We start from the raw sequence: 27,496 nt of genomic DNA on the forward strand, positions 1-27,496 counted from the left end.
TTTGTTTCTTTGCCTTCCATGAGATTAGAGAATTACCAAGAAACAAGCAGTATCCAGTCATGGATTTCCTTGTGTCCGGGCAGGCTGCCCAATCAGCATCTGAGAAGATGCTCAAAGATGGTTTGCTGCTACTGGAAAAGAACAGACCATGACCTGGGGTTTTCTTCAAGTACTTCAAGACTTTTTCAGCTGCATTCCAGTGATCCTCGCATGGTTTGGAGACATATTGACTTAACTTATGCACAGCATAAGTTATGTCTGGCCTAGTGATGCACAGATATAAGAGCCTTCCAATTAATCTCCTATATTTTGATGCATCTTCTAACAATTCACCAGAATCCAGTTGCAACTTCTTTGTGGGATCCATAGGTATTGGTGAAGGCTTGCAACCTAAGAGTCCTGCATCATTAATCAAATCCATTGCATATTTCCTTTGTGATATCTGGATCCCCTTCTTGTTTCTAGCAATTTCAATGCCAAGAAAGTATTTTGGTGCTCCTAAGTCCTTGAATTTGAAGTGCTTGGATAAAAAACTTTTGAAGTCTTCAGTTATCTGAGGATCTGAGGTGGCCACCAAGATATCATCAACATATACTACTATGCCAAAGAAACCAGTTGCTGCATCAGATTTGTAAAATAAGGAATGGTCAGAAGTGGATTGATGCAGTCCAAATTCTTTTAGAACCTCTGATAGCTTGAGGTACCATTGTCTAGAGGCTTGTTTGAGGCCGTAGAGGGACTTCTTTAGTCTACAGACAAGTGTTGAGTCAGGAGAGGCCCCCTCAACAGTGAGTCTGTCCACTTCAAGGCCAGGGGGAAGAGTCATATAAATTTCCTCCTCTAGATCTCCATATAGAAAAGCATTATTGACATCTAAATGTGATAAAGACCATCCATTGATAGCAGCTAAGGCAAGCATCATTTTAACCGTGGTTAGCTTTGCAACTGGAGAGAAAGTGTCCAGAAAATCAACCCCTTCAAGTTGGGTGAAACCCTTAGCCACAAGCCTAGCTTTGTACCTCTCCACTGTGGCATCAGCATGGTATTCCACTTTATAAATCCACTTACAATCAATAGGGATTTTCCCTGGTGGTAGCACAGTTATGTACCATGTATCAGTCCTAATGAATGCTGACAACTCATCTTGCATAGCCAACCACCACTCTTTGATTTGGCAGGCTTGTGTGTATGTGGTTGGTTCATAGATGGCTGACATTAGCACAATGTATTTGAGATATTCAGGGTTGAGTTTGGATAAAGTGAAGTGAGTTGATATGGGATGGAGAGTAGAGGAAGCAACCGAATTGCAAATGAAATCAGTTAGATGAGATGGAGCTTTAGTCTGTCTACCAGACTTGGTGACAGACGGTTCTGAGGGAGAGTGATGATCATAAGTTATGGGTGCTGGGGGGGTTGTGGAGTGATTTGATGTGTGTTGAGAAGGTGTATGAATGGGAGAAGAAGGAGGATCAGGAAAGGTAGAAGCTGGAAGATGAGCAAGAGGGAAAGAGTTTTCATGAAAGACAACATGTCTGGAAATTACTTCTTGCATAGTATCAAGATTGAGAAGTTTGTAGCCCTTGTACCCAGTAGGATATCCCAGAAAAACACATCTAATGGCTCTGGGAGAGAATTTGTCTCTGCCTCTATGCAAGGAAGAAGCATAGCAGAGACAACCAATTACTCTCAAATGAGTGTATGATGGGGGTTTTCCAAAGAGCATGTGAAAAGGAGTGAGATTATCAGGTAACACAGAAGAAGGAGTTCTGTTTATTAGGTACGATGCACTGAGAATGCAATCCCCCCAGAAGTGTATAGGAAGATGAGATTGGAAGAGTAAGCTTCTAGCAACATTAAGAAGATGCTTATGCTTTCTCTCAACTCTAGCATTTTGCTGAGGAGTCTCAACACAAGAATGTTGAACAATGGTGCCAAAAGAGTGATATAAAGATGGTATGTTGAACTCTGGAGCATTATCAAATCTAATGGCTTTGATCTTTTTGGAGAATTGTGTGAGGATAGTGTTAAAAAACTGAGTCAGAATGTGTTGAACATCAGATTTGTTTTGCATAAGAAAGGTCCATACAAATCTGGAATGATCATCAACGATGGTAAGGAAATATTTGTATCCATGGGAAGTATTAGGAAGAAAAGGTCCCCACACATCACAGTGAATGAGATCAAAAGAAGCTTCAGCAACAGTTTCAGATAATTGAAAGGGTAAGTGTTGCTGTTTAGCTAGAGGACATATATCACACAATGAATGTTGTTTATTTGAGAATGAAAGAGATTTAGACATAGTTTTCAATTTGCCAAAAGATAAATGTCCTAATCTCTTGTGCCAAATATCAATGTTGATAACAGAATTGACAGCAAGAGAATCAGAAACAGAATTGGGAATAACAGATGAAGATCTTGGAGAACCTGGAGGATGAGCATGCTCAGGATTCATATCTAGAATGTATAGGTTTCCAAATCTTCTACCCCTCCCAATCACAGTGGCCTGAGAAGCTTCCTGAATTTCAATAGAATCGTGAGTGAAAGTTAAGGTGCAAGATAGGGAACTAGTTAAAGAACTGACAGATATGAGATTATCGTCTTATCAGTTGATTCTGGAAGACAATCATCGACAAAGTTCACAGACTTAGGAGGACCATAATCTCTTGAATTTGGTGATGGTTTGAATTTTCCTCTTCCAAAACTTGGTGGAAATCCATGGAGAACAAAACACCTATCAATGGTATGATTCGTTTTACCACAATGAGAGCATAATCTGCCTCGATTGAACTGAGAAGAAGCAGCATTAGCAGCATATGGTTGTTCACTCAGACTTGGCAATACAGGAGAATGTCTTATGGAATCACTGTGTCCACCAATGGTGCGTTGTCTCTCTTCTTGTAAAACCAGAGAGAAGACCTTAGACAAAGTAGGTAAAGGCACAATGGATAATATATGAGATCGGATCTGTGAGTATGATGAATGCAGACCAATCAGGAATTGCATGACACATTCTTCTTCCTGATGTTTATGCCATTTAGCAGCACTATGACATCTACAATTGGGACATATACACCATGAGATAGGCTGAGTATATTTATATTCATCCCAAACTATTCGAAGGTTGGTGAAATAGCTATTTATGTCATCATCTCCTTGTGTCAAAGACATTATTCTCTGTTTGAGCTGATAGACTCGAGCAGAGTCGCATTGAGAAAATCGATCTCGCAAATCAGACCAGATCTCCTTCGCATCATCTAAGTACATTATGCTAGAGCATATCTGAGGTGATAAAGAGTTTCTGATCCAAGAGACTACCATGCTATTGCAACGGATCCAAGCAGAGTATAATAGATCATCATCAGAAGGTTTTAGAATAACTCCATTGACAAAAAGTAGCTTATTCTTAGCTAATAAAGCAGTAGACATAGATCGGCTCCAATTAATGTAATTGGAGCCATCAAGAGGTTGAGATACCAGTTGAAGGCCAGGATTATCACTCGGATGAAGATAGTATGGGCTGGAGAAGTCCTCCGCCGGCTGGATCTGAACACCGCCGCCGCGAGGAGCCATCGGAGAAGAAGAAGATTACAGCGGAATCAAAAATTATTCACTGATACCATGTAGAAAAGATTGAGCACAAGGCGTATCATGCAGAAGGAGAGAAAGAGAATTTTATTCATCAATGATCTCAATTGTGAAATACAAACTAAAGGAAGCTATTTATACAAAGTGAGCTAAGCTAGAACCAAAAGAGAGTAAACCGAGCTCTAACTAACAAGTAATTAACTTCCTTGTGTTCACACTTGTGGTGACGTGTAGCTGACTGTGAATCCAGCTAGGTGACAGCTAAGCAGAAGATATTTTTCTCCTCATCTCATCCTTTCTTTCATGCATTCGTGTAGCTCTTCCTTTACATTCATGCACACGTGAAAATGCTCTTTTCAACATGATACAATGCAACATGCAATCAAAATAAGCACGTTTACAAGTGTTAGTAGCTAGTGTCATTGGTAAGAGCTTCTTCTTTATTTGGGAACTGGGAGTACCTGGGATCCAACATAATCTCTCTCAAAATATAATTGATGCCGACTCTCACATCTGCAGCTGCTCCAAAATCATTGATCTTGAACATACAAGAAGTTTTCATACAGAAAACATTTTGAGTTGATGCAATGTGGTGGTGCTGTTACCTTTGGTTTTGGTGCTTAAAATGTCTTTCAACAATTCATGTTTGAGTGCAGACTATCTCTAATGCAAACAAGAGGTGGTTATTACAAATTGGATTATTCAATGACATAGAAAAATTAAAATTAAAGGTGCAAAAATTGACCTACTGATTTCAATTGTCGTTATCACGTACCCTTATTTGATAGTGCTACTACTATTTACCTCACCAACTCAATCGAAACATCGCCATTTTAAGTGTTATTTCAACCCAAATGAAGACGATAACTATCAATATTTATATATCCAGAGAATATGTCACGGGTTTAGACCAAACACCCACCGCCACACAAATCTGTACAGGAAATATTTAAATAAATAGAAATGAAATACTACTGTTTTAAACTGTTTGAGACTAGTAGGAATAATTTAATAGTCACATTATTCCGATTGCTTCGGTTGGAAGAAAACGTTGTCTTTATATATAATTACACTATTGCGCCTTCCATGCATTAGAATGAGCTCCCATTTATCAATTCCCAAGGTCTTCAACCGTGAAATATGCTTCGATACTATTTCTAAATGACTCGCACCTATTTTTTAGGAAAGTCAAATTAACACTTGCTCTTTTTTTAATCTACTCCATATTTTACTTATCTAAACTATTTAGGAATGTAAAATTAACGCTTTCTCTTTTTTTTTATTGTACTCCCTCTTTTACATACTCCTTCCATCTATCATTTAAAAAGCCTTTTTGATTCAAAATGATTTTTAAAAAATTATTTAACTCTATGAAAATAGTAAAATGAGAAAGTGAGTAGAATGTGAGACTCATTTAAAATATTAGTAGGATTGTGAGTGTAAAAAGTTGATGGAATGTGGAGTTTGCATAATAAAAGTGGAATAAAGTAAATGGTTCTATAAATCATGAACAAACCAAAATGTCAAAAATGACCCTTTAAATGGTGAACGGAGGGGTATAACATATCTAAACTATGATATTGTATTATCAGTATAACGATACTTTGGTATCCTGTACTGAAATTAGTATATTGTATTTTTACTGAATATCAAAACACGGTATAGTGTCAATCTTAAAAAATTTTATACCGTACAATATGATAACTGTATAATTTTTACGCATAAATATAGAGCACTATTTTTGGGTTTGCAAGTGATATTTATTGGCAAAAATATTTTAGTGCATATATTTATGTGGCTACATTCCAAGAATATTTATTACGATAACAACGTATACACACCACTGATTCAAAGTTGAATATTGTGGAAATTAATGTGAATTCGCTAGCCTAACGCTAAGCATGAAATTCCTGAATGTAACATAAATGTAATTTTTTTCAATATACCTCGGGCTACCAACTGCTTCAATTAAATGCCTCAAACATTTATTAATTCACCGATTCCTTCTTCTAGGATTAGGAGTATTATTTATAGTGTAGATTTGTGTATCTAATAAATTTATTACAGTCTTACAGCAGTCTTACGGCACCTCGTCGCTCTAACTCAAAATTTCAAATTAATTTTCAACTTATATTTCACTAAAAAAATACTCCTCTAGTAATAAGGATATTTGAGACAGTACTAAAATTAATAAATAATTAGTTAAGTATGAGAGAGAGGAAGAGAAATAAGTTAAAATAATGTTAATGGATAATAAGACCTACATTATTATTAGTGTTTAACGGTGAACTTTTCATAGTATAAATTGTAAATAAATTTATGTATATAGATAATGTGTTGAGAAGAACTTTATAAGATATTTTTATAAGACTGATTAAAAATGAAAATGTCGTTATTTTAATATGACCGAAGAAATACTAGTATCCAATAATATATAAATGTGGACAGCAGCACAATATGACAATCAATATCATCACTTAAAGTAGTTTGCCTTTGTTAAATTTTTATTCCATATGATTCCCAAATTATTGAATATGAAGATTATTCTCTAGATTTTTTGGTTTTTTAATTATAATGTGAAATAAATCCAGTGTAGTGTAGTCAGTAGTGTCTTAAAAAGAAAGTGATGCCGTCGCATCGCATTAGCTTCATCCGGCGACTTACCATGGGCGCCACCCTTCTTCTCCTCTTCCTCTCTCTCCTCCCCTTCTCACTTTCCCTTTCCCCATACTCCATCCACATCGACTGCGGCAGCCACGTCGACTCCACCGACGCCTTCCACACCCCCTGGCTCTCCGACCGCTTCTACTCCGGCGGCTCCACCTCTGTCGTCTCCGAGCCCCTCCGCTTCCGCCACCTCCAGGAGAAGACCCTCCGCTTCTTCCCCCTCTCCTCCGGCAAGAAGAACTGCTACTCCATCCCCTCCCCCTCCCCCGCCCGCTTCTACCTCCGCACCTTCACCGTCTACGACAACTTCGACGGCTCCTCCCATTCCCCTTCCTTCGATGTTTCCCTCGTGGGCACTCTCGTCCTTTCCTTCCGCTCCCCCTGGCCCCTCTCCGTCTCCCGCTCCGGCTCCTACTCCGACCTCTTCTTCCACCTCTCCGACTCCACCGCCGACCTATGCTTCTACAGCGTCGCCACCGATTCCCCGATCATCTCCTCAATTGAGCTCACTCAAATCGACGACAATGCCTATCCTTTCGATTACGACAGGAATTCCAGTAATTACATTCTGATTAACTACGGCCGATTCTCCTCCGGCTCCGATCAGTGGGGCCCCGGATTCACCAACGACAGCGACGTATTCGGCCGGTCGTGGCTCTCGGACTCCGAATTCTTGCTGAAATCGGTGTCTGTCACGAACGGAGCGACGATTAAGGCGATTTCCGCAATCAAGGATGTGGCTAGGGCAGAAATTGGCCCCAATTACATCCCCCGGAAGCTCTACGCCACGGCGACTACGGCGTTCGGAGCTGGGGGCGGCGGCGGGGTGCTGGAGTACGAGCTGCCGGTGGACGCCAAGCTGGATTACTTGCTGTGGTTTCACTTCGCGGAGATTGACGTCAGCGTGACGAGGGCGGGACAGAGGGTTTTCGATGTGTTGGTGAATGGGGAGACTGTGAAGAGGGTGGATGTTTACAAGGAGGTTGGGGGTTTCACGGCCTATGATTTCAGCTTCGTCATCAGGAATTTGAGTGCTACTGCTTTGACTGTGAGGCTGGAGCCTGTGGCCGGAGCTCCTGTGATTTGTGGATTGGAGAATTATGCCATTGTGCCCGTTGATCTCCGGACTGCACCTGATCAGGGTGCGTGTTACTGTTATGTATCTCCGGATTGTGAATTCATGATTGTGTGTTTGTTTCATTATTGCTGGCCTTGTAATTTGTGGATGGATGATCTTGAAAATTAGGGGGATGCTTTTTGTTCGTCTTTTGGGTGGCTACGGGGAAACTTAGTCAAATTTGATTTCCATAATAGGATTGCTTAGTAGTAGCTGATTAATTTTAGTGTGAATGTTAGGGAAAATTAAGGTTATTGGTGGCAGTTTGAACAACAATTGATATAGCATTATGATATACTTGTGCAGTTGTGGCTATGAGAGCGTTGAAGGAGTCACTTCATGTGCCAGACAGGATGGGATGGAATGGGGATCCTTGTGCCCCTACCGTGTGGGATGCGTGGGAAGGTGTTACGTGCCATCCTACCAAGAACGAATCTCACCTTGTTGTGACTCAGATGTAAGAAGTGCTTCTTCTACCTGTAAACGTATAAACGATGTTGATGGAATGGGTGTGCAATGAGGCTCTCTGGTTTGCGATGGATTTTGTTTTCTATTACTATTACTTAAGTTCATTATTTGACTATTGTTTGAAAATTTTCAGAGATCTTGGGAGACAAGGATTGAAAGGTTTCATCTGCGATGAAATTGAACTCTTGACAGACTTGGTAAGCCTGTAAGTATCCAAGCATGATTTCCTATTTGTTGTTCATTTTTATATGAGGTCTTACTCTGATAAAAAAAAAGTAGTAATACCATATTTGAAGTCTTGAAAATAGTAGATACAGCTAATTAGCAACAAAGAAAGATACTATCAAGTATGTTTCTCATGGAGGTGCTTGGGATGATGATTGAAGTTCAACTAATATTTAATATGTTATTGTCTTCTTCTGGCAAGTTTAGTGGTAAACACTTTAACATAGTTCCTGATATTAGGACGAACCTCGGAACACAAATTAGAAATGTAGTGGTGGTGGTAGAGGAGTTGTGAACGCCACTGATTTGTTGAAATTGGTTATGCTCTGTGATTTTCTGGTTTCACCATTATTTCTTCAAAAAACTCATGAGTACTGATGTTAGATGCCTGTCACATGTGATACCTCATGTTTGCTTAAACAAGTAACACTTGTAGAAGTAGTTGGGAAAATACTGTAATTGATAGCTTCCGTGCACGTTTTCTTTTCTAATTGAATACTTGACAACTAGTCCATGATTTTCAAATTTGTTTCTGCCAGACTATTTATATAATCGTATATGCAGGAACTTGAGTTCTAATTCATTGGGAGGCAATTTACCCTCAGGATTGGGTCAACGGTTGCTGGTGAAACTGTAAGACAACTTAATCTTTCAATATTTTTCTACTAAATCCTTCAAATTTTGTTTGGTCATTCTGGTTGCATAGTACTCCCTCCGTCCCATAAAAATAAGGGCACTTTCTTTTTTTTTGTCTGTCCCATAAAAGTATCTCATTTACATTTATGGAAAACTCCCCAAACTCATAACCCATATACATCAATTTATTTACAACTTATACCACTAAGGCCCACCATTAAATTCTAATAATGCGGGTCCAACTATCCATAACAATATTTTCACTATCCTTCTCCTAATATCTCTTACTTTACCAATTATGCATTAATTTTCGTGCCGTCTCAAATGTCTTTATTTTTTTGGGACGGCGAGTATTACAAATGTTTACTTGCTTTGCGTGGTTATTGTGTAAAGTTTGTAAGAAACAAAGATGCAAAACTTAAAGAAAGAAACATAATTTGTATATGTTTTATTCCTTGATGAATGAGGTTTCTCTATGTGCTAATGGTGCAGCTTTTAAAATATTTTATTTCATCAACCCTTTATATCTCCGTAACTATTCTTTTCTGTCGATGCAGGGACCTGTCGGCCAACAAGTTTGCAGGTCCTATACCAGATAGCCTAACTTCGTCTAGTTTGCAACTTGTGTAAGTTATGAGTATGTTTTATACTTTCATGAGAAATTGCAGTGTGTAAGAAAGTAGATCATGATTTAGTATAAATTTCGTCTATAAATCTTCTTATAGCTGACATACCCTTTTGCAACTGACTCATTCCTTCAATGCTAAAACACAAATTTGCAGTGTATTTACCATTCTGTCATATGTAAAGCCTTTGAATTTCCAACTTATCATGAAAATTTTCTTGTCAAGCTTTTCACCAAATGCACAATATACATAACAATATTGATTCCTCAGCTCTTTCTTGAATCGTGTTCTGTTTCTTCTCAGATTGTTGAATGATAACTTACTGGAAGGAGAAGTTCCGGAGCAACTATACTCGGTTGGAGTCCATGGTGGAGCCATTGAGTAAATCTAATCTGTCCCTCAAATCTATCATGTCATTTCATAGTGTGTGTTACTGTCTAGTTCGATAGATCATAATATTTCCACTAGAAATCGAACAAGGTCAGAACAATGTCATAATTTGCATTTTCTAATAGGCGAATCATTTTACAGCCTCTCTGGTAATAAAGGGCTATGCGGCGTACCTTCACTTCCAAAATGTCCGCTCTTTTGGGGTAAAAGTGGCTTATCTACTGGTGGCAAGGTCGCGATAGGTCTGTCTTGTCTGCTCATCGTTTCTTTGGTTGTTCTTGGATCATACTATTTCTGCATCTGGAGGCGGCGCAGCCACTACGACTTCGGTCTGCCCCACGAATTAGCATGTAAGTTTTCCACTACGCCTAAATGCGTACAAACAAGGACACTACAATAATTTTATGGATATTCGTTTATAATCATATTTTGGCTGATGATCTACTCATGTTTGCAGCACTCTCTGCAAAAAGAAACAGATATCAAAGGCAGAAATCGTTGATGACTCTCGAAATGGAAAGCCAACATGCGAAAGGATTCCTTCCAACGTATGGTCCTTAGTCATGATATCAATTCTTCTTGTACAAGAGGACAACCAGATTTTGGTAGGTAAATCAACTCGATACGATATACAATACGATGTGATAATGTCGTTGAAGATGGAGGTCGAAATGCACGAGGCAAGCTCGTAGCAATTGTGCGATTTCTTGACCAGCTATACACATCAATTGTCAGAAAAATCACATTGTATGTTGTGTATTGTTGTGGAGTGTATCTTGGCGAGTGCATTGTGTATACATTATTGGTTCTGGCCATTTAGTCGACAAGCTTAAATTTTTTGTTTTTTATAATAAATCAAGTCACTACCCATTTGGTTGGTCATGTTTTTTTTCCTGAAATGTTATTGTGTTCTTCAACATTCTTTAATTTATTTAACCAATGACATTGCTAAATGAAGCAGGAATGGCAATATTACCATTGATTGGAATTACAAGAGAAATTTTGTGAAGACTTGTGACCCTTTAGTTGACATCAACTTCATTCATCTAATGAAATGAGGATAGTGTGATGCATTTGAAATGGTCAGGATAGCTCACTCAACTGTTTGAGCAGAGGATTGAAAATTCTCGTGTCACTGGTTTATAGTAGTATTTAGTTCTTTGATATATGGTTTCATTTATTTAATCTGTTTTAGTATAAATGTAAATTAATTTATATTAAATGAGATACATATTGATTTCATTTTATTTTGGTTATTAGTCATACCTCAGCTGATTTGTAGGCACCTCGAAAGGTGAAATAGCTTTGGCCCAAAGATATAAAACTGCTCAATACCCAATATTGGGGATTGATCATCTGACCATTTGACTAAGGATGGACGATTTCCATGTTATTCGACCACACCACTTGAGTTAGATACCTATTTATTTTGAATCTAGATCATGATCCATACTTTTCTTTTATCTGTTTTAGCCAACTATACGCCATCTATTAAATACTCTAAGAAAAGTTTCTTAAATAGTAGTACTTCCTAAATCCCAAATCCCACAAGAATATGCATTGTTGGGTTGAGATCCAAAAATGATTGTGTATAATCACCAGTTTAGACCCTTAATTATTGCTTAATGAGAAACAAGGTAGGGTGCCGAGACAGCAAGGAGGTTTGTCTAAAAGCATCCACCCTTGAAAGAGTGTATGATAGCTCACTGATCGAATGCTCTTGCACCAAAGATGCACGAGGCTAACCGATCTGCCGAAGCTGTGGAATATAAAAAATACATCAGTACTTCCCCATCCACAACTTATATTTTACTGTACTTTTGCATTTTAGTCCATAACTCACCATTTTCTCTTTTTTCAATTTATTAACCTTTAAAACAATTTATTTTTGTTTTTACATTATCAATTGTATACATTAAACTTGTGTTACTTGATAATGGACTAAGAGAACTATACATGGAGTGGACTTGTCATGATTTTCCTCTCAAATCAGTGTATTATATCGCTATGGGGTCTTTGATAAACCAAATAGTTTGCATGATACATTGAATGTTATCTCCATTCATCAAAAGCAAATGCTATAACACAACCATTGTATTCGAAGCTAGAGTTTCATATCTCACAAATTACATCGGCCCCCATCACTTTATCATCGAACTGTCATTTTCATGTTTCCTTATCTCATATCATACTTTTTCTGTTTGCCTCAACTCTATATTTTAAGGTTCATTATATTGCTAGATACAATAATTAAAAAACATTCATCAAACAAGTAGTTCTATATCTTGATAAACTGCATGAGTTTAATCTACCCTTCAATGCTTGATTATGAAGCAAGAATCATACTCACACACAAGGACAAAATCAGGTAGACTATGTAAAACTAAAACTCAATCATGAGTTTCAATCTTTGTTGATTTACAATTGTGAAAAAATATACTCCATCATTACCATATTATTAGAAAAAATGCATCTTTTTATTCAAAGATAGGTTGTCGGGTTGAGCTTATTATTATGGCACGCAAAATTTCTACTGATCATTTATAAAGATTAATCATTTTTTATACCTTTCAATAATCACAAACGGATGGACTATAACTTTAAATAATAATGTTATTGACGTGTAATATCACAAAACAACATTAACTAATCACGAATGGATGGACTATAACTTTAAATAATAATAGGTCACTGGTGTGTATTACACAACTTCTAAAAATTTTGATTTTTTCCTCTAACTTCAAACATGGTAAATAATAATACGAACTTTGACCAACGAGTATATTTTACCTATTTTTTCTCTTTCTCGCTCTTAATTTTATCAATTTCTTATTAAAATTTGTGCCATTTACCAGTGAGATTGTTTTGTGTTGACTGTGGACTTACTAATATTTTATGAAATGTACATAAAATTATCTCCAATTTCGCTCTTCGTGAATTGTCACTTAATTAAATTTTAGATTTTATTTTTCCAAGAGCTGATTAAATATAAAATTACGTAGAAATCATGTCATTTTTAGGTTTTAATTCCATAAATAAAATAGGGTATTATAAAGACCTCGAAAGACAAACCACATAAAATATATGGCCCTTTTAGTACAATACCAACACCCTAATTCCTTTTTTTTTATATGAATAAATAAACTAAGTAAAATTGAAACCATTGTTTACATCAGACACCCTAATTCCTAATACTATAGTGTAACGACAACTCCCACCGACTTATCTCATTTAAGTTTGACATACGTTTTACAAAATACTCCCTCCGTCCCATAAAAATATGGGCGGATGAGATGACACGAGAATTAAGATAAAATTGGTAAAGTAAGAGAGATGAGGAGAATGGTATGGTAAAGTAAGAGAGAGGAGGAGAATGATAGTTAAAGTAGAGTTAGTGGATAGTGGGACCTACATTATTAAATTAATATAACTTTCCAAAAATGAAATGCAAATATTTTTGTGGGACGGACGAAAATGGAAAGTGCACATATTTTTATGGGACGGAGGGAGTATAAAAGAAAGTGGATGGAAAAAAATAGTAAAATTTGAGACTCGGTTTTATACTTATATTATATTTATACTTAATAAAATGTGAGTGGAATGAGTAAGTGGTATATGGAGTCTGCCTACCATATATAGTAAAACTGAACCGAGACTCCTACGTTGTGTTGGTACAGTATACCGTATTGAAAATGTTGTACCCTATGACATATCAGTTTGAAAGAATTTCATATTGTTACTGTATAACCACATCTCGACAAATTTTAAGCGTGATTTAAAAATCAAAATAATTCATATATTGAATTTGAATTTAACAAAAATCTACAATATGCATAATAAATATAAAATGAAACTTGTAGAGTTATTTATATAATAGCACTAGCGGATCCAGCATAGAACTAGGGGGTAAAATTGTACCCCCAAATAGACTATTTTAAGCTAGTATTGAAACTCATTTACAAAAAGCTTCAGTGGTCCAGAGTTATCGAGCTCTTTTTCATGCCACTCACCCGAGTTTGATTCCTCGCAAGCCGCATTTTTGTAGTTTAATTTCGTGTTATCTATTTTAAAATTGAAAATTATTTTCAGATATACTATTTTAAATTTTTATTTTTAGTGTGTTATGTCTTTATTTATTTTGTTTTTTTTTAATTTTAAAATTGAAAATTGTTTTCAGATGTACCAATTTAAATATTTTTATTTTAATGTGTTATGTCTTTATTTATCATAAAAAATTTGCACCCCTAATTTTAAAAGTCTGAATCCGCCACTTATAATAGTAAGAATCATTATTGAAGTTTCAAACCAATTATCAAACAAGACGAAGGAATAGAAAATATTGCACCTAAGTCCAACCTACTGACGCTTCCTATATTTTGTGTCAATCCTTCTCGGATTGCGGGTTAATTGGGTTATATTTTATCGAAAAATAATGAAATTGCCGATCCTAGCCAACTAAATTTTAGCCGGTTATTCGGATGAGCCCTTGGGTTTTCGGCTTCAATAGTATCTCTAATTGTTTATGGTGACATGAAAATATAAAAATCATCAATGAGGGGTGCGTTAGGGTGACATTGGTCTTAAAGTGACAACTTGACAACAACGTAGCATGCAATCTGTGATACATAGGCAAGCAAATCAACATATGGTTCCAAGCAATCTGCGATACGAAATCAGAGCACTATGATGACACTATAATTAAAATGACAATCTATGCAAGCAATCTGCTATACATAGGCAAACAATCTGTGATACCGTTGGAAGATATCACGAGATATTGGGATTGATTCCTAATTGATTCCTAATTGATCTCCTTCCTTAGATAGAATGCAATCCCTGTAAATTAGGCAGAAATTAGTTTTCCATATGAGAATTATTCTAGACCTATAAATGTATGAACCATTGTATGATACTCATTCAAGTAAATATACACAATTTCGATCTCCAAATTGTTTCTTCATGGCGTCAGAGCGGGATTTAGGCTCAGAAAAATTTAACCCTAGCCATAGTCATACCAAAACTCGGCCAAGAGGCCAAAACCAAATCCAAAAATTCATTCTTATACACACAAAAATGTCAGCCACAGATGATGAAAAACGAACAGCCGAACGCTCAAGATTGAGGTCAAGCAAGAACGTTACCGTAGCGTTCAAACTAAACGAGAAGAACTACCCGCTATGGTCGCGACTTATGAAAGTCGCGATAGGAGGAAGGAGATGATACCTGGATTGGGAGGAAACCGATCTCGTGGTTTTCTTATGGATAATCAACAATATCGAACACGATATTATTGCCGATTTTACTCACCACCAAACGTCCAAAGCTCTGTGGGACAACCTTCGAATTACATTCGAAAGCAAGACGGATTCGTACCACATCTACGACCTAGAAGACAAAGTGATAGCAATCAGACAGGGGAACTTATATCTTGAGACGTAATACCGTCGAATCCATGGATTATGGATTAATGTTGACAGAAGCCAAAAGCAGCCGATGACGTGCTGTGATAAGAGGATCAAACAGTTCAGAGACTTCACAAGTGAGGAGAGGCTATTCAAATTCCTCACTGGATTTAACCCGGAGTATGATGCACTTCGGCGAGACATCCTCAAAATCGAGTCGTACCCTCAGTCGAAGAGGCCTACGCGTGGGTGAAGAAGGAGGCGACTCGATGCAAGATCATGTCACGGGCGTCCTCATCACCCACCGGACATGCCACTGGTGTAGGGAGCGCTGATACATCATCGGGGGGAATCGGGTATGGATTCAGAGCTCAGAGAGATAGACCAACCAATCGGAGCGGACCGCAGCGTCATCCACCTGCCGGAGCCGCCACTCACCAAGCCGAAGGGAAGCCGGACAAGAGCAAATTGTGGTGCTCTCACTACGATAAGAACAAACACACAAAGGAGAGCTGTTTTCTCCGGGTGGGATACCTAGAATGGTGGGATGAAAGACAGAAAGCTCGAGCTCAGGCGAGATTCGCCGCCGTCGGCATAACCGAGACAGGGCAACAGCAAAATCAGGAAGCGATTCCCAGCCACAGCGGTGGAATCGGATGGGGAAATCAACTGCACAACCCTCCGAATCAGGAAGCAGGCACCGGGAGTGGCGGCGCCGGCGGAATCGGCAGCATCCACGTCAGAAATTTCGTGGAGAAAGCGGGCGGGACAAAATCGCAGAAATGGGGATGTGGCGACTACTTAGGAGGTAAAAGGTTTGATGCAAAATCAAACCCTACTTATTTTCAAAATTTATGCCCTGCACCCAATAATTTTCCTGAATTATGTTTACCACCCCACTCATTGCGAAATTATAAGAAGCCCCACCTAAATACTTGTAATTTCAGGTTGACCTAAGTTGTTGACCAACTTAGGACCCAAAATCGTTTTGCACCTTTATTGAATATTTCTGCTGCATTTAGTGTGCAAAATACTGATAATATGACTCCGGAACAATCTGATTTTAGTGATTTTGGTGAAATTACTAAAACCAATATTCGAACTGCAAATGGGGGATTAATTATAGTAGTAGGGGCCGGAACCATAGAAATCTCTCTGAATCTCCGATTATCAAATTGTTTGTTTGTTCCTAGCTTGTCTCAACGATTGATGTCTGTGATCCATGTAACAAGGGAGATGAATTGTATACTGCTAATGTACCCAAGTTTTTGCATCTTACAGGATATTCGGACGAGGAGGATCGTTGGGCGTGGCACTGAGAACCATGGACTCTACTACATGGACGGGGTAGCTCACCATGGGAGTGCAATGCTGGCTCGATGATCCACAAAAGAAGAGGCTTGGCTGTGGCACAGACGACTAGGACACCCTTCCCATGGTTATTTTAAACTTTTGTTTCCCGATTTTTTGTTGCCTAGAGATTTTTCTTGTGAGACATGTGTTTTGGCCAAGACCCACAGACAATCTTTTAAACCTTCTAATACCCGTATGCAATCTATGTTTGATTTGATACATGCTGATGGGTGGGGTCCTGCACCTGTTATTGAGGGAAATGATTTTAGATATTTTGTGACCTTTATTGATGACTGCACACGGATGAATTAGATATATTTCTTGAAACATAAATCTGAGGTAGTTGAAAAATTTATCATTTTCTTCAAATGATCCAAACCCAATTTCACACTACCATAAAAGTCCTTCGGCCAGATAATGGAAGAAAATTTGTTAATAATACCATGTCGAAATTCTTTAAGGGAAAGGTCTAATTCACCAAACCTCATGTGTCTATACACCCGAAAAAAATGGGGTAGCCGAGAGAAAAAAAACCGAACCATCCTAGAAGTAACGCGTGCCTTCATGATTGATTCCAAAGTCCCTACCTTTCTTTGGCCAAAAGCGATAGCCACCGCCGTTTACCTCATAAACAGACTCCCTACCAAAATCCGGAACATGAAAACACACCTTGACAAACACCCTTTGACATGCTCTCCAAACAAGCCAACATCCCAGAATCCCTAAGTATGTCACCGAAAGTTTTTGGGTGTACTGCGTTTGTTCAGATTCCTAAACACGAGAGATCCAAACTTTCCCCGTGTGCAACCAAATGTGTCTTTGTGGGTTATGGGATAAATAAAAAGGATACCGATGCTTACACCTAAACACCAAAAAAATCATCACCACCATAAACTGCAATTTCTTGGAAACTGAGTTCTTCTTCACACACCACCTTAGCACTCAGGGGGAGAGAGAAAGAGAACCTGAAAATAATTATGGGGACTGTCTAAGTTGGTTTGTGTCCCCTCCAAGCCCATCGATTGATGAGCCAACAGAGACTGTTCATGTCATTACCGCCGAGCAAGCACTGTTAGAGTCAACTCATCCGCGTCCTATCGTTCCCCCTCAACCAATATCCGAGGTATGTCTGGAACCCGAAGAGAATACTATTGTTGATACTAACGGTGCAGAAATTGAGGAGAACGCAGTGGATGGTGATACGGGTAGATATGTGCTTCCACCTCGGAGCAATCGTGGAATTCCTCCAAACCGGTACTCTCCTGGCAAATTTGGGGTGAAGAGTAGGCACGGAGTGACGAATTTTGTACAGGAAAATCTAACGAAGATGGCCCGAGCTTTTGAGGCAGCGCTGTATGAGGAGGAGGAAATACCATAGTCTACCGAAGAAGCGATGAAAATCAAGCATTGGAGAGAGGCGATGTTCACAGAGATGAAAGCCTTGATGAGGAACAATACTTGGGTTAAAGGAAAGTTGCCAGAAGGAGTCAAGGCTGTGGGTTGCAGATGGGTGTTCACCATCAAATGGAAACCCGACGGTTCAATCGAGCACTATAAGGCACGCCTCGTGGCGAAAGGGTATACACAGACATACGGAGTTGATTATGCAGAAACATTCTCTCCAGCTGCAAAGATTAATACCGTAAGAGTGATATTCTCAATTGCGGCAAATAAAGACAGGCCCCTCCACCAGTTTGACGTGACGAACGCCTTTCTACATGGGTGAAAGTCCTTCCTTGTGTGTCGTGTCGCTCTCTTCTCTTTGTCTTTTGACGTTTTAGATTACTCAAGTTAAATTGTCAAACTGATCCAGCTGGCCAGATGTATGTCTTCTACCTGCAAAATGCCGGCGATTGGATCTAGTGGAAAATCAAACTGTTCAATTTAACTTAGATCCGACTTGAGTGAGAGCTCAAAAGCACTTTCAAAACCTTAACCCACAATACTATTAACTAGTGTATGGAAGTAAGGATCGATCCCACAGAGATGATGTATTTTACATTGGTTGAAGACACGAATGAGAATAGTTGCGGCCACGCTTTCCAGGGGTGGGTTAAGTTAAACCACTTTACTTGAGAGACTAAATTAACTAAGCTGATCCACTTGCTTAAACGAAATAAAATCTACTTGATCAACTCATCATGTAATTTCCTGAAATGGACAAACAGAATAAAGTGGGCGACTGTCAGTCTCCTGCAAAGCGTACTATAAAGTAAACTTTTCTAACAACTTCATCTTCTTCACGGAATCAACATAAAACACAGAGCATAATTAGATCTGAACATTCGCGAACAACAAATCTTATCATAACAACTTGTATATTCAATTCTGCCCCCAATAAGTAAACTACACTCACGTAAATAAGAAACTAACCCATAATCATGCAGAAATATCAACTCATCTATCAGATCTAAACATCCTACAACACTTCATCCACAATTTTCTTTGCAACTAGACAAACATAAATCAAAGACTCGGATCTACCAAATCAAACAACAACAAAACACTTTTGCTAAGATATGCATCGTAAATAGGAAATCAAAAGTAGATTAGAGAATTCATGCATAATAACAGAACATTACAACTTGAATTGAAATCATAACACTAAATTTACTGGATTCCAAACATCAAGAGTCTGCAGCATAAAGCGTAAACTAAAAGTAGACAAAAGAAAACAGACATTGTTTTATCGCTCCTTCTCGAAGCGGAATTACAGAACCAGACGATTAAAGTGATAAAACCAACACCAAACCCCACTAAACTAAACTAAACTAGAACATGAACCAAGTGTGTGTGCGACGGAAATAATGAAAATGAAGTGAATTGAGCTTCCATTCAGACATAGAAGAGAGCTGAATTCCTAAGATGTTTATGAATTTCTGCGTGAAAACCAACCCCCCACTTCTCGAAGCGCTGAGCTTTCTATATATAGAGAGGCGTAGGGCTCTGATCCCTAGGGTACTGTCATCTCAAAATTGTCATTCCTGCCTTTTACTTTTGTGGTGGGGTCCTTAGCTCTATCTTCTATGTGGAAAACTCCTGCTGGCTCCGTTTAACTCTGACTTGATCAATTCAGCAATGCAGGTTTTCGACTTCATTTCTTGATCCGTTTGTTCGCCCAACTGATTAGTTCATCTTCTGAATATGGCGGAATTTACACACACTTGACTCACATTTGCATGTTAGATTTACAGATTTGGGTGCAGTTTTATCACAGAACACATGCATGAAACGGGCCTCATCAACGGGAAACTACCAAAGCCTGTGTACATGGTTCATCCACCTGGATTTACTGAGGATTTCCAATCTGGTGAAGTGTGCAAGCTCAGGAAGACGTTGTATGGATTGAAACAGTCTCCAAGGGCGTGGTTTGGCTGATTTACTGAAGTGATGAAGAAGTATGGCTACAAATAGGGCAACTCAGATGTAACGACCCGCTAAGCCGATATTATTAGAAACAATATTATTAGCTTGATTACATATATAATTGACCTTTATGTAATTAAATCCGAGCTACGAAATCATCGTCCTTTGTTTGAAGTCAAGTATATGCATTTTTTTAAAATCTGCCCTCCCTAGAAATTTCAATCATACTGTACCTTCACTACTTATTCATCCACATAGCAACCATACACTCTTAGTTCACCAAAATCACCAAAATTTGTAGATAAAAAAGAAAAAAAACAATTAAGATCCTACTGCTTTTACAACTAGAAAAGGGACGAATACTTATCTTTATGAACTTGCCGGATTCCGGCAGTAAGCTTGACACTCCGACGCCAACCAACGACGACCCTTGCTCCGAAAGCCACTGTTTCCGTATCTTTAAAAATCTGGAAAATTGAATGCAAATAACAAAGTTATCAAAAATAATAGTAATAAAATCTTTAAAAATATATATATATATTGAAAAGAGAGAGGCTGGCCGAGAGAGAGAAAGACGGAGCATACCGACGGCGGACCTCCGGGAGGAGGGCGACGAAGCCACAGCCCGTGCATGCGCGGCGGCGGCGGCGAACCTGGACCGACGGAGGAGGAGGATGGCGGCGCGACGGTGAAGAGGGGAGAGAAGAGAGAGAGATGAGGAGGAAGGGAGCACCGATCTACCATTTTTCGGAGACGACCGGACTGCCGGAGGAGGGCGGCAAAGCCGCTGCCTCTGTCACGACCGCAGTTAGCTAAGGATAGCATAACCCGGGAAACTGTGACTAAGGATGGATTATAAGAAGCGGGGATAGAATTTAGGGGAAATAAAGCCAAAGCAGAGCGAGAAACACAAAAATGAAGTCAAGCAGGGAAATTACTTATAGCAAAATACACTCGATTATACAGAATCGAGTGACTGTTCATACAACTCCTGTTTATCAGAGTCAAAAGTAAAATAGGCATTCCCTTTTTATTTGGCATAGCGGAAACAAAAGAACACGGTCCATGTGTGGAGACATGAACCTGCGAGAGTTTTATTCATAGTTAGCTACTAGCTTGCTCTTTACAACACTTGTCCCTCCCCCTTTCCACGACTCAACCTGCACATTTAGAAATATATGCAGGGCTGAGTACAAAAGTACTCAGTGAACACATTGCCGAAAATTACACATATACATTTGAAAATATTGTCAAGCCATCATCACAGTAATACTCGGGGCTTTATTGAAAAGACCCGAGCTTACTAAAAATATTCACATTGCGCCCTTTTTTCTGTACTTAGCCGTATCTGATCACATTGTGCCGTCGAGATGGTGTTCTCGCACTGTCACCTTCTCTGCCGTTCACGGTCAGAGGTTCCAAGTAGGGACATCATCCTACCAGGACTCACAATCGAATCGATTCACATATATCATCATTCATAATTCACTTGGCCTTAGCCAAACAGATAGGCATCATACACAAAACATTTATGGCCAGACAATTTCTTTAAAGATCACGAACACGTGTTCGTGTGCTCATAAATTGCGATTTGTGTTTTAGTATAGGAAGCTCACCTTGTTCGTTTAGCTCTTTTAACTTGAACCTTTCATTCCAACGTTACTTGCGAAGGTAACCTTTTGAAAAAAAATAATATCACAATAGGAAATACTAATTTAGTTTTAAACTGATATAATTAAATGAGAAAGAAAGATCTTAAGGTCTAACCCTATTATTATTACTATTATTATTATTATTATAGTTATTATTATTATTATTATTATTATTAGTGGGATTATCCTTCATTAAGATTTTTCTTACATTATTTATTTTTACTTTGTTTGCAAATTCTATTCCAACTAAAATTGGTGTTCTATACTTTACTAATTATTTTAGCCTAACCATTTTATTCTTAGGCTCACAAATAATTAAATTTCGAAATGGGCTTCAAAATACCCTATGCATTGAAATGCCTTGAAGCCTCTAATTAAATTGAAGTAGTTGGGCTCTAATAAATTATATGGCCCATTTAATTAATTCATGAGCCCACAAAAGAAACCCACATACTAAATACCCTACCATTTGTCTTCTTCCCTCATTTACAAACACAATGAAAAACAGCAGCTTCTCCCTCCTCTCCTACTCGGCGCCGCCACCCGCCACCGCCCTACCAGCGCCGCCGTTCCGGTGAACGGCGGCGCCCCTTCTTTCTCCATCTTCTCTCTCCCTCTCATCTCTTCTCTCCCTCTTCTCTCTTCTCTTCACCGCACCGCCGCCGTTGTCACTGCGGATCCGCCGCGGCCATATCCTCTGTCGCATGTTCAGGTCCTTTTGTTCGAAGAAGTACTTTAGACTCTTATGATCAGTGAAAATCTCACATTTAACCCCATAGAGGTGGTGCCTCCAAATTTTCAGTGCATGAACTACGGCTGCTAATTCCAGATCGTGGGTGGGGTAGTTCAATTCGTGGAGTCGGAGTTGTCTTGACGCGTAAGCTATCACATTCCCGTTCTGCATTAGGACGCACCCGAGTCCATTTTTCGAAGCATCTGTGTAGACCACGTAATTTGTTCCTGGTTCTGGCACGGCTAACACGGGAGCGGTAGTTAGTTTCTCTTTTAGCAGTTGGAAGCTAGCTTCGCATTCAGGGGTCCACACAAACTTGATGCCCTTTCTGAGTTGTTGTGTCATTGGCCTGGCAATCTTTGAGAACCCTTCGATGAATCTTCGGTAGTAGCCAGCTAGTCCTATAAAACTCCGAATTTCAGTCGGGTTGGTTGGTGATTTCCAGTTTTGTACGGCCTCTACCTTTGCTGGATCTACCCGAATTCCTTCTGCCGTTACTATGTGTCCAAGAAAATTAACCTCGTTGAGCCAGAATTCGCACTTGCTGAATTTAGCATAGAGTTTCTCGGTTCTCAATGTTTCGAGGATAGTTCTATCTACTGTCGGAGCAGGTGGAGGCGAAGGTGATCGAGGTGGGGATGGTGGCGGAAGGTTTACACATTGTCCCTCGGGCTCGCAGTGCGGCCCTCTACCACGTCCTCTTCCTCTTCCTCGGGGTCGTCCAGCTATCCTTGGCTCCATTTTCTATTGATAAAACAATTTCTTATAAGTTACTATTATTGGAAATAAATTTAACAATTAGGAGAGTAGAGAATTTTAATTTATTTTAAACAAGTATTATCAGACTCTGCTAGAGACAGAAAGTAAAACATGTATATATTCATATAAAAGTTTATGTACAGGGAAAAATTGCCTCCACCGAGGACTTTCGTACAACCAGATGTAGCAAAATATCAGATCTGTTACTAAACAGATCTTAGTCAAAATATGTCAAGCCACGGAACACTCACACGAATGTTTCCGTGATGTCAAAATACTATAGCTAGTCAAAACATAATCCAGAACGGTCTCATAACGGATCCGTTTCTGGGATACACACATATATACAAAGCTCACATCCCTATCTGGTCAACGATCAGGCTGATGTCTCTGTGGTACTCGCACCGGTCCCCGGGTCCCCCTCATCTTCCTCTGGCTCCTCTTCATCCGAACTCTCATCTAGGAGAATAGCTGACTCAATAGTGCTACCCGGAGGATGTGGTCCACGGGTCACAGCTCCCCAATGGCGTACAACCATTGCGACGGGTCCACGCTCTGGTGATATAAACTCGTGACGACTAGGAATGGTAGGAATCGTCGCTCCTGGCAGTGCGTCGGAAGTTGTCTCAGAAGGAATAGGCAGTGGCTGTAGGCGACTGGTGCCTACTATGATCTTCTGCTCAACTGACTCGTCCTCATCTGAAGGAGTGGCGGGGGCCTTGCCCCTCCTACGCCTCTCGGCTGCTGCAGCTCGTAACTCTCTCGCCTCGGTGTTAGCCAACCCTACTTCCTCTAGGCTCGGTGCGGGGTCGGAGCTGGCTGAGTAGGGGTCCTCCTCCTCTCCCACAGGGAGAGAAGAGAGAGAGATGAGGAGGAAGGGAGCACCGATCTACCGTTTTCCGGAGACGACCGGACTGCCGGAGGAGGGCGGCAAAGCCGCTGCCTCTGCATGACGGCGGTGGAGGAGGATCCGCGGCGGTGGCGGATCCGCAGTGACAACGGCGGCGGTGCGGTGAAGAGAAGAGAGAAGAGGGAGAGAAGAGAGGAGAGGGAGAGAGAAGATGGAGAAAGAAGGGGCGCCGCCGGAATTCCGGCGGCGCTGGTAGGGCGGTGGCGGGTGGCGGCGCCGAGTATGAGAGGAGGGAGAAGCTGCTGTTTTTCATTGTGTTTGTAAATGAGGGAAGAAGACAAATGGTAGGGTATTTAGTATGTGGGTTTCTTTTGTGGGCTCATGAATTAATTAAATGGGCAATATAATTTATTAGAGCCCAACTACTTCAATTTAATTAGAGGCTTCAAGGCATTTCAATGCATAGGGTATTTTGAAGCCCATTTCAAAATTTAATTATTTGTGAGCCTAAGAATAAAATGGTTAAGCTAAAATAATTAGTAAAGTATAGAACACCAATTTTAGTTGGAATAGAATTTGCAAACAAAGTAAAAATAAATAATGTAAGAAAAATCTTAATGAAGGATAATCCCACTAATAATAATAATAATAATAATAACTATAATAATAATAATAATAATAGTAATAATAACAGGGTTAGACCTTAAGATCTTTCTTTCTCATTTAATTATATCAGTTTAAAACTAAATTAGTATTTCCTATTGTGATATTTTTTTTTCAAAAGGTTACCTTCGCTAGTAACGTTGGAATGAAAGGTTCAAGTTAAAAGAGCTAAACGAACAAGGTGAGCTTCCTATACTAAAACACAAATCGCAATTTATGAGCACACGAACACGTGTTCGTGATCTTTAAAGAAGTTGTCTTGCCATAAATGTTTTGTGTATGATGCCTATCTGTTTGGCTAAGGCCAAGTGAATTATGAATGATGATATATGTGAATCGATTCGATTGTGAGTCCTGGTAGGATGGTGTCCCTACTTGGAACCTCTGACCGTGAACGGCAGAGAAGGTGACCGTGCGAGAACACCATCTCGACGGCACAATGTGATCAGATACGGCTAAGTACAGAAAAAATGGCGCAATGTGAATATTTTTAGTAAGCTCGGGTCTTTTCAATAAAGCCCCGAGTATTACTGTGATGATGGCTTGACAATATTTTCAAATGTATATGTGTAATTTTCGGCAATGTGTTCACTGAGTACTTTTGTACTCAGCCCTGCATATATTTCTAAATGTGCAGGTTGAGTCGTGGAAAGGGGGAGGGACAAGTGCTGTGAAGAGCAAGCTAGTAGCTAACTATGAATAAAACTCTCGGAGGTTCATGTCTCCACACATGGACCGTGTTCTTTTGTTTCCGCTATGCCAAATAAAAAGGGAATGCCTATTTTACTTTTGACTCTGATAAACAGGAGTTGTATGAACAGTCACTCGATTCTGTATAATCGAGTGTATTTTGCTATAAGTAATTTCCCTGCTTGACTTCATTTTTGTGTTTCTCGCTCTGCTTTGGCTTTATTTCCCCTAAATTCTATCTCCGCTTCTTATAATCCATCCTTAGTCACAGTTTCCCGGGTTATGCTATCCTTAGCTAACTGCGGTCGTGACATCAGATCATACACTGTTTCTCAAGAAGAAGGACGGAAAGATTACATGCCTGATCATTTATGTAGATGATATGATTATCACTAGGGATGACGAAGAGGAAATAGGTGAACTGCGGAAGAACTTGTTCAAGGAGTTTGAAATGAAGGATCTAGGCCCTCTCAAATACTTTCTGAGGATTGAGGTCCTAAGGTCGAGACAGGGAATCTTCATCAGTCAGAAGGAGTATGTACTTGACTTGCTTGCAGAAGTTGGGATGATAGACTGTAAACCTGCTGACACACACCCCTATGATACAAAACCATGGATTACATATACTCGAAGGGGCGAAATTGGCTGACAGGGGGAGATATCTGCGGTTGGTAGGAAAGCTCATCTACCTTTCCCACACTTGGCCTGATATAGCGTATGTTGTAGGAATCGTCAGCCAGTTCATGCATTCACCACATGAAGATCATTGGGAAGCAGTACTGATGATCGTCCGGTATTTGAAGGGGACAGTTGAACATGGGATACTGTACAACAAACATGGCCACTTGGAAGTACATGGGTTCACTGATGCGGATTGGGCTGGTAACCCAAATGATAGAAAGTCAATTGTCGTATACTTCACTTTTGTTAGAGGAAATCTCGTCACTTGGAGGAGCAAGAAACAAAAGGTGGTCGCTCTCTCAAGTGCCGAAGCAGAGTTTAGAGGGATCAAGAGTGGTCTCACGGAGATATTGTGGTTGGAGAGACTCATGGCAGAGCTTGACCTTCAGTCGCCGCAACCTTGCAGATTGTTTTGTGATAATAAAGTTGCAATCAGTATTTCAAAAAACCTAGTGCAACATGATAGAACAAAGCATGTGGAGGTGGATAGACACTTCATAAAAGAAAATCTTGAAGCTAAGATTGTCGAGTTCCTTTATGTCAAGTCAGAAGATCAATTGGCAGATATATTGACTAAGGCTGTGAACTCGAAGTCGTTCAGAGAGGTATTGGGCAAGTTAAGTATTACTTAACTTGAGGGGAGTGTCGGAAGATATCACGAGATATTGGGATTGATTCCTAATTGATCTCCTTCCTTAGATAGAATGCAATCCCTGTAAATTAGGCAGAAATTAGTTTTCCATATGAAAACAATTCTAGACCTATAAATGTATGAACCATTGTATGATACTCATTCAAGTAAATATACACAATTTCGATCCCCAAATTGTTTCTTCAGATACATACGCAAGCAATTCGGCATATGCTTCCAAGCAATCTGCGGTACGAAATAGAGATAATCAAGCAATCTGTGATACATAATAATTAAGCCTGCCGCGTGACAGGCTGAGATTGAATATGCTCCTAAATCTAAGCATCTTGTCATTTTAATATAATCCAATGATAAAAAATTTATATAGCAGTTGATTGACTCGGTCGAATATTTATAAGTTAAGATGAAGACACTATCATTCTATTTTTTAACGAGTATCAACCTAACATTAATGACTTCGTCATGAAATTTACTTATGCTTATATATATTATATTTAAGTTATTACACGTTCAAATTAAATCAAGATCTGTGGCGTATAGTAGAATAATAATTATGCATCTGGCTGACTTTAAACTCCACAAATTAGGCAGAAAAAAAAAACCAAGTTGACAATTCTCTAGTACGAATTTCTTATACGTGCTTATGAACAAAAAGACAATGACTTTTCTATGCTTTTGAAAAATAAAACATTATATGTTTGTCCTATATTGAGTAAAAATCCAACTTCCAGGCTGCATCTTGTACACAATAATGACCAAAATTATACAACTTTCCAATAGTCCATTACATTTTGACTAAACGATCATCATAATTCAAATCCTGGTTTCGTTTTTTTAATTTTTAGCTGTATTTTTGGAGTTTTACATGCCTAGATATGCTGCAAGCTAGCTTTTGGCATGTTGACTTTGGGATCATCACTAGTAATTGCTGTCATTTAATTATGGCCTATCTGGATTAGCTGATTAGGTGGATGTTTAATT

General features: G+C 39.2%; 1 protein-coding gene across 1 annotated transcript; it reads left to right on the top strand.

Moving 5' to 3' along the window:
* The first annotated feature begins 6,104 nt into the window (after positions 1–6,104).
* On the top strand, positions 6,105–10,596 carry LOC121753840 (receptor-like protein 4). Its single transcript, XM_042149100.1, has 8 exons — positions 6,105–7,394; positions 7,676–7,826; positions 7,971–8,042; positions 8,627–8,695; positions 9,256–9,324; positions 9,628–9,705; positions 9,856–10,064; positions 10,172–10,596. Exons 1-8 carry the CDS (start codon positions 6,212–6,214, stop codon positions 10,273–10,275), a joined length of 1,935 nt encoding a protein of 644 aa, XP_042005034.1. The 5' UTR covers positions 6,105–6,211; the 3' UTR covers positions 10,276–10,596.
* The last annotated feature ends 16,900 nt before the right edge of the window (positions 10,597–27,496 follow it).

This window comes from Salvia splendens, chromosome 11 (assembly GCF_004379255.2).
Source record: "Salvia splendens isolate huo1 chromosome 11, SspV2, whole genome shotgun sequence".
NCBI lineage: Eukaryota > Viridiplantae > Streptophyta > Magnoliopsida > Lamiales > Lamiaceae > Salvia > Salvia splendens.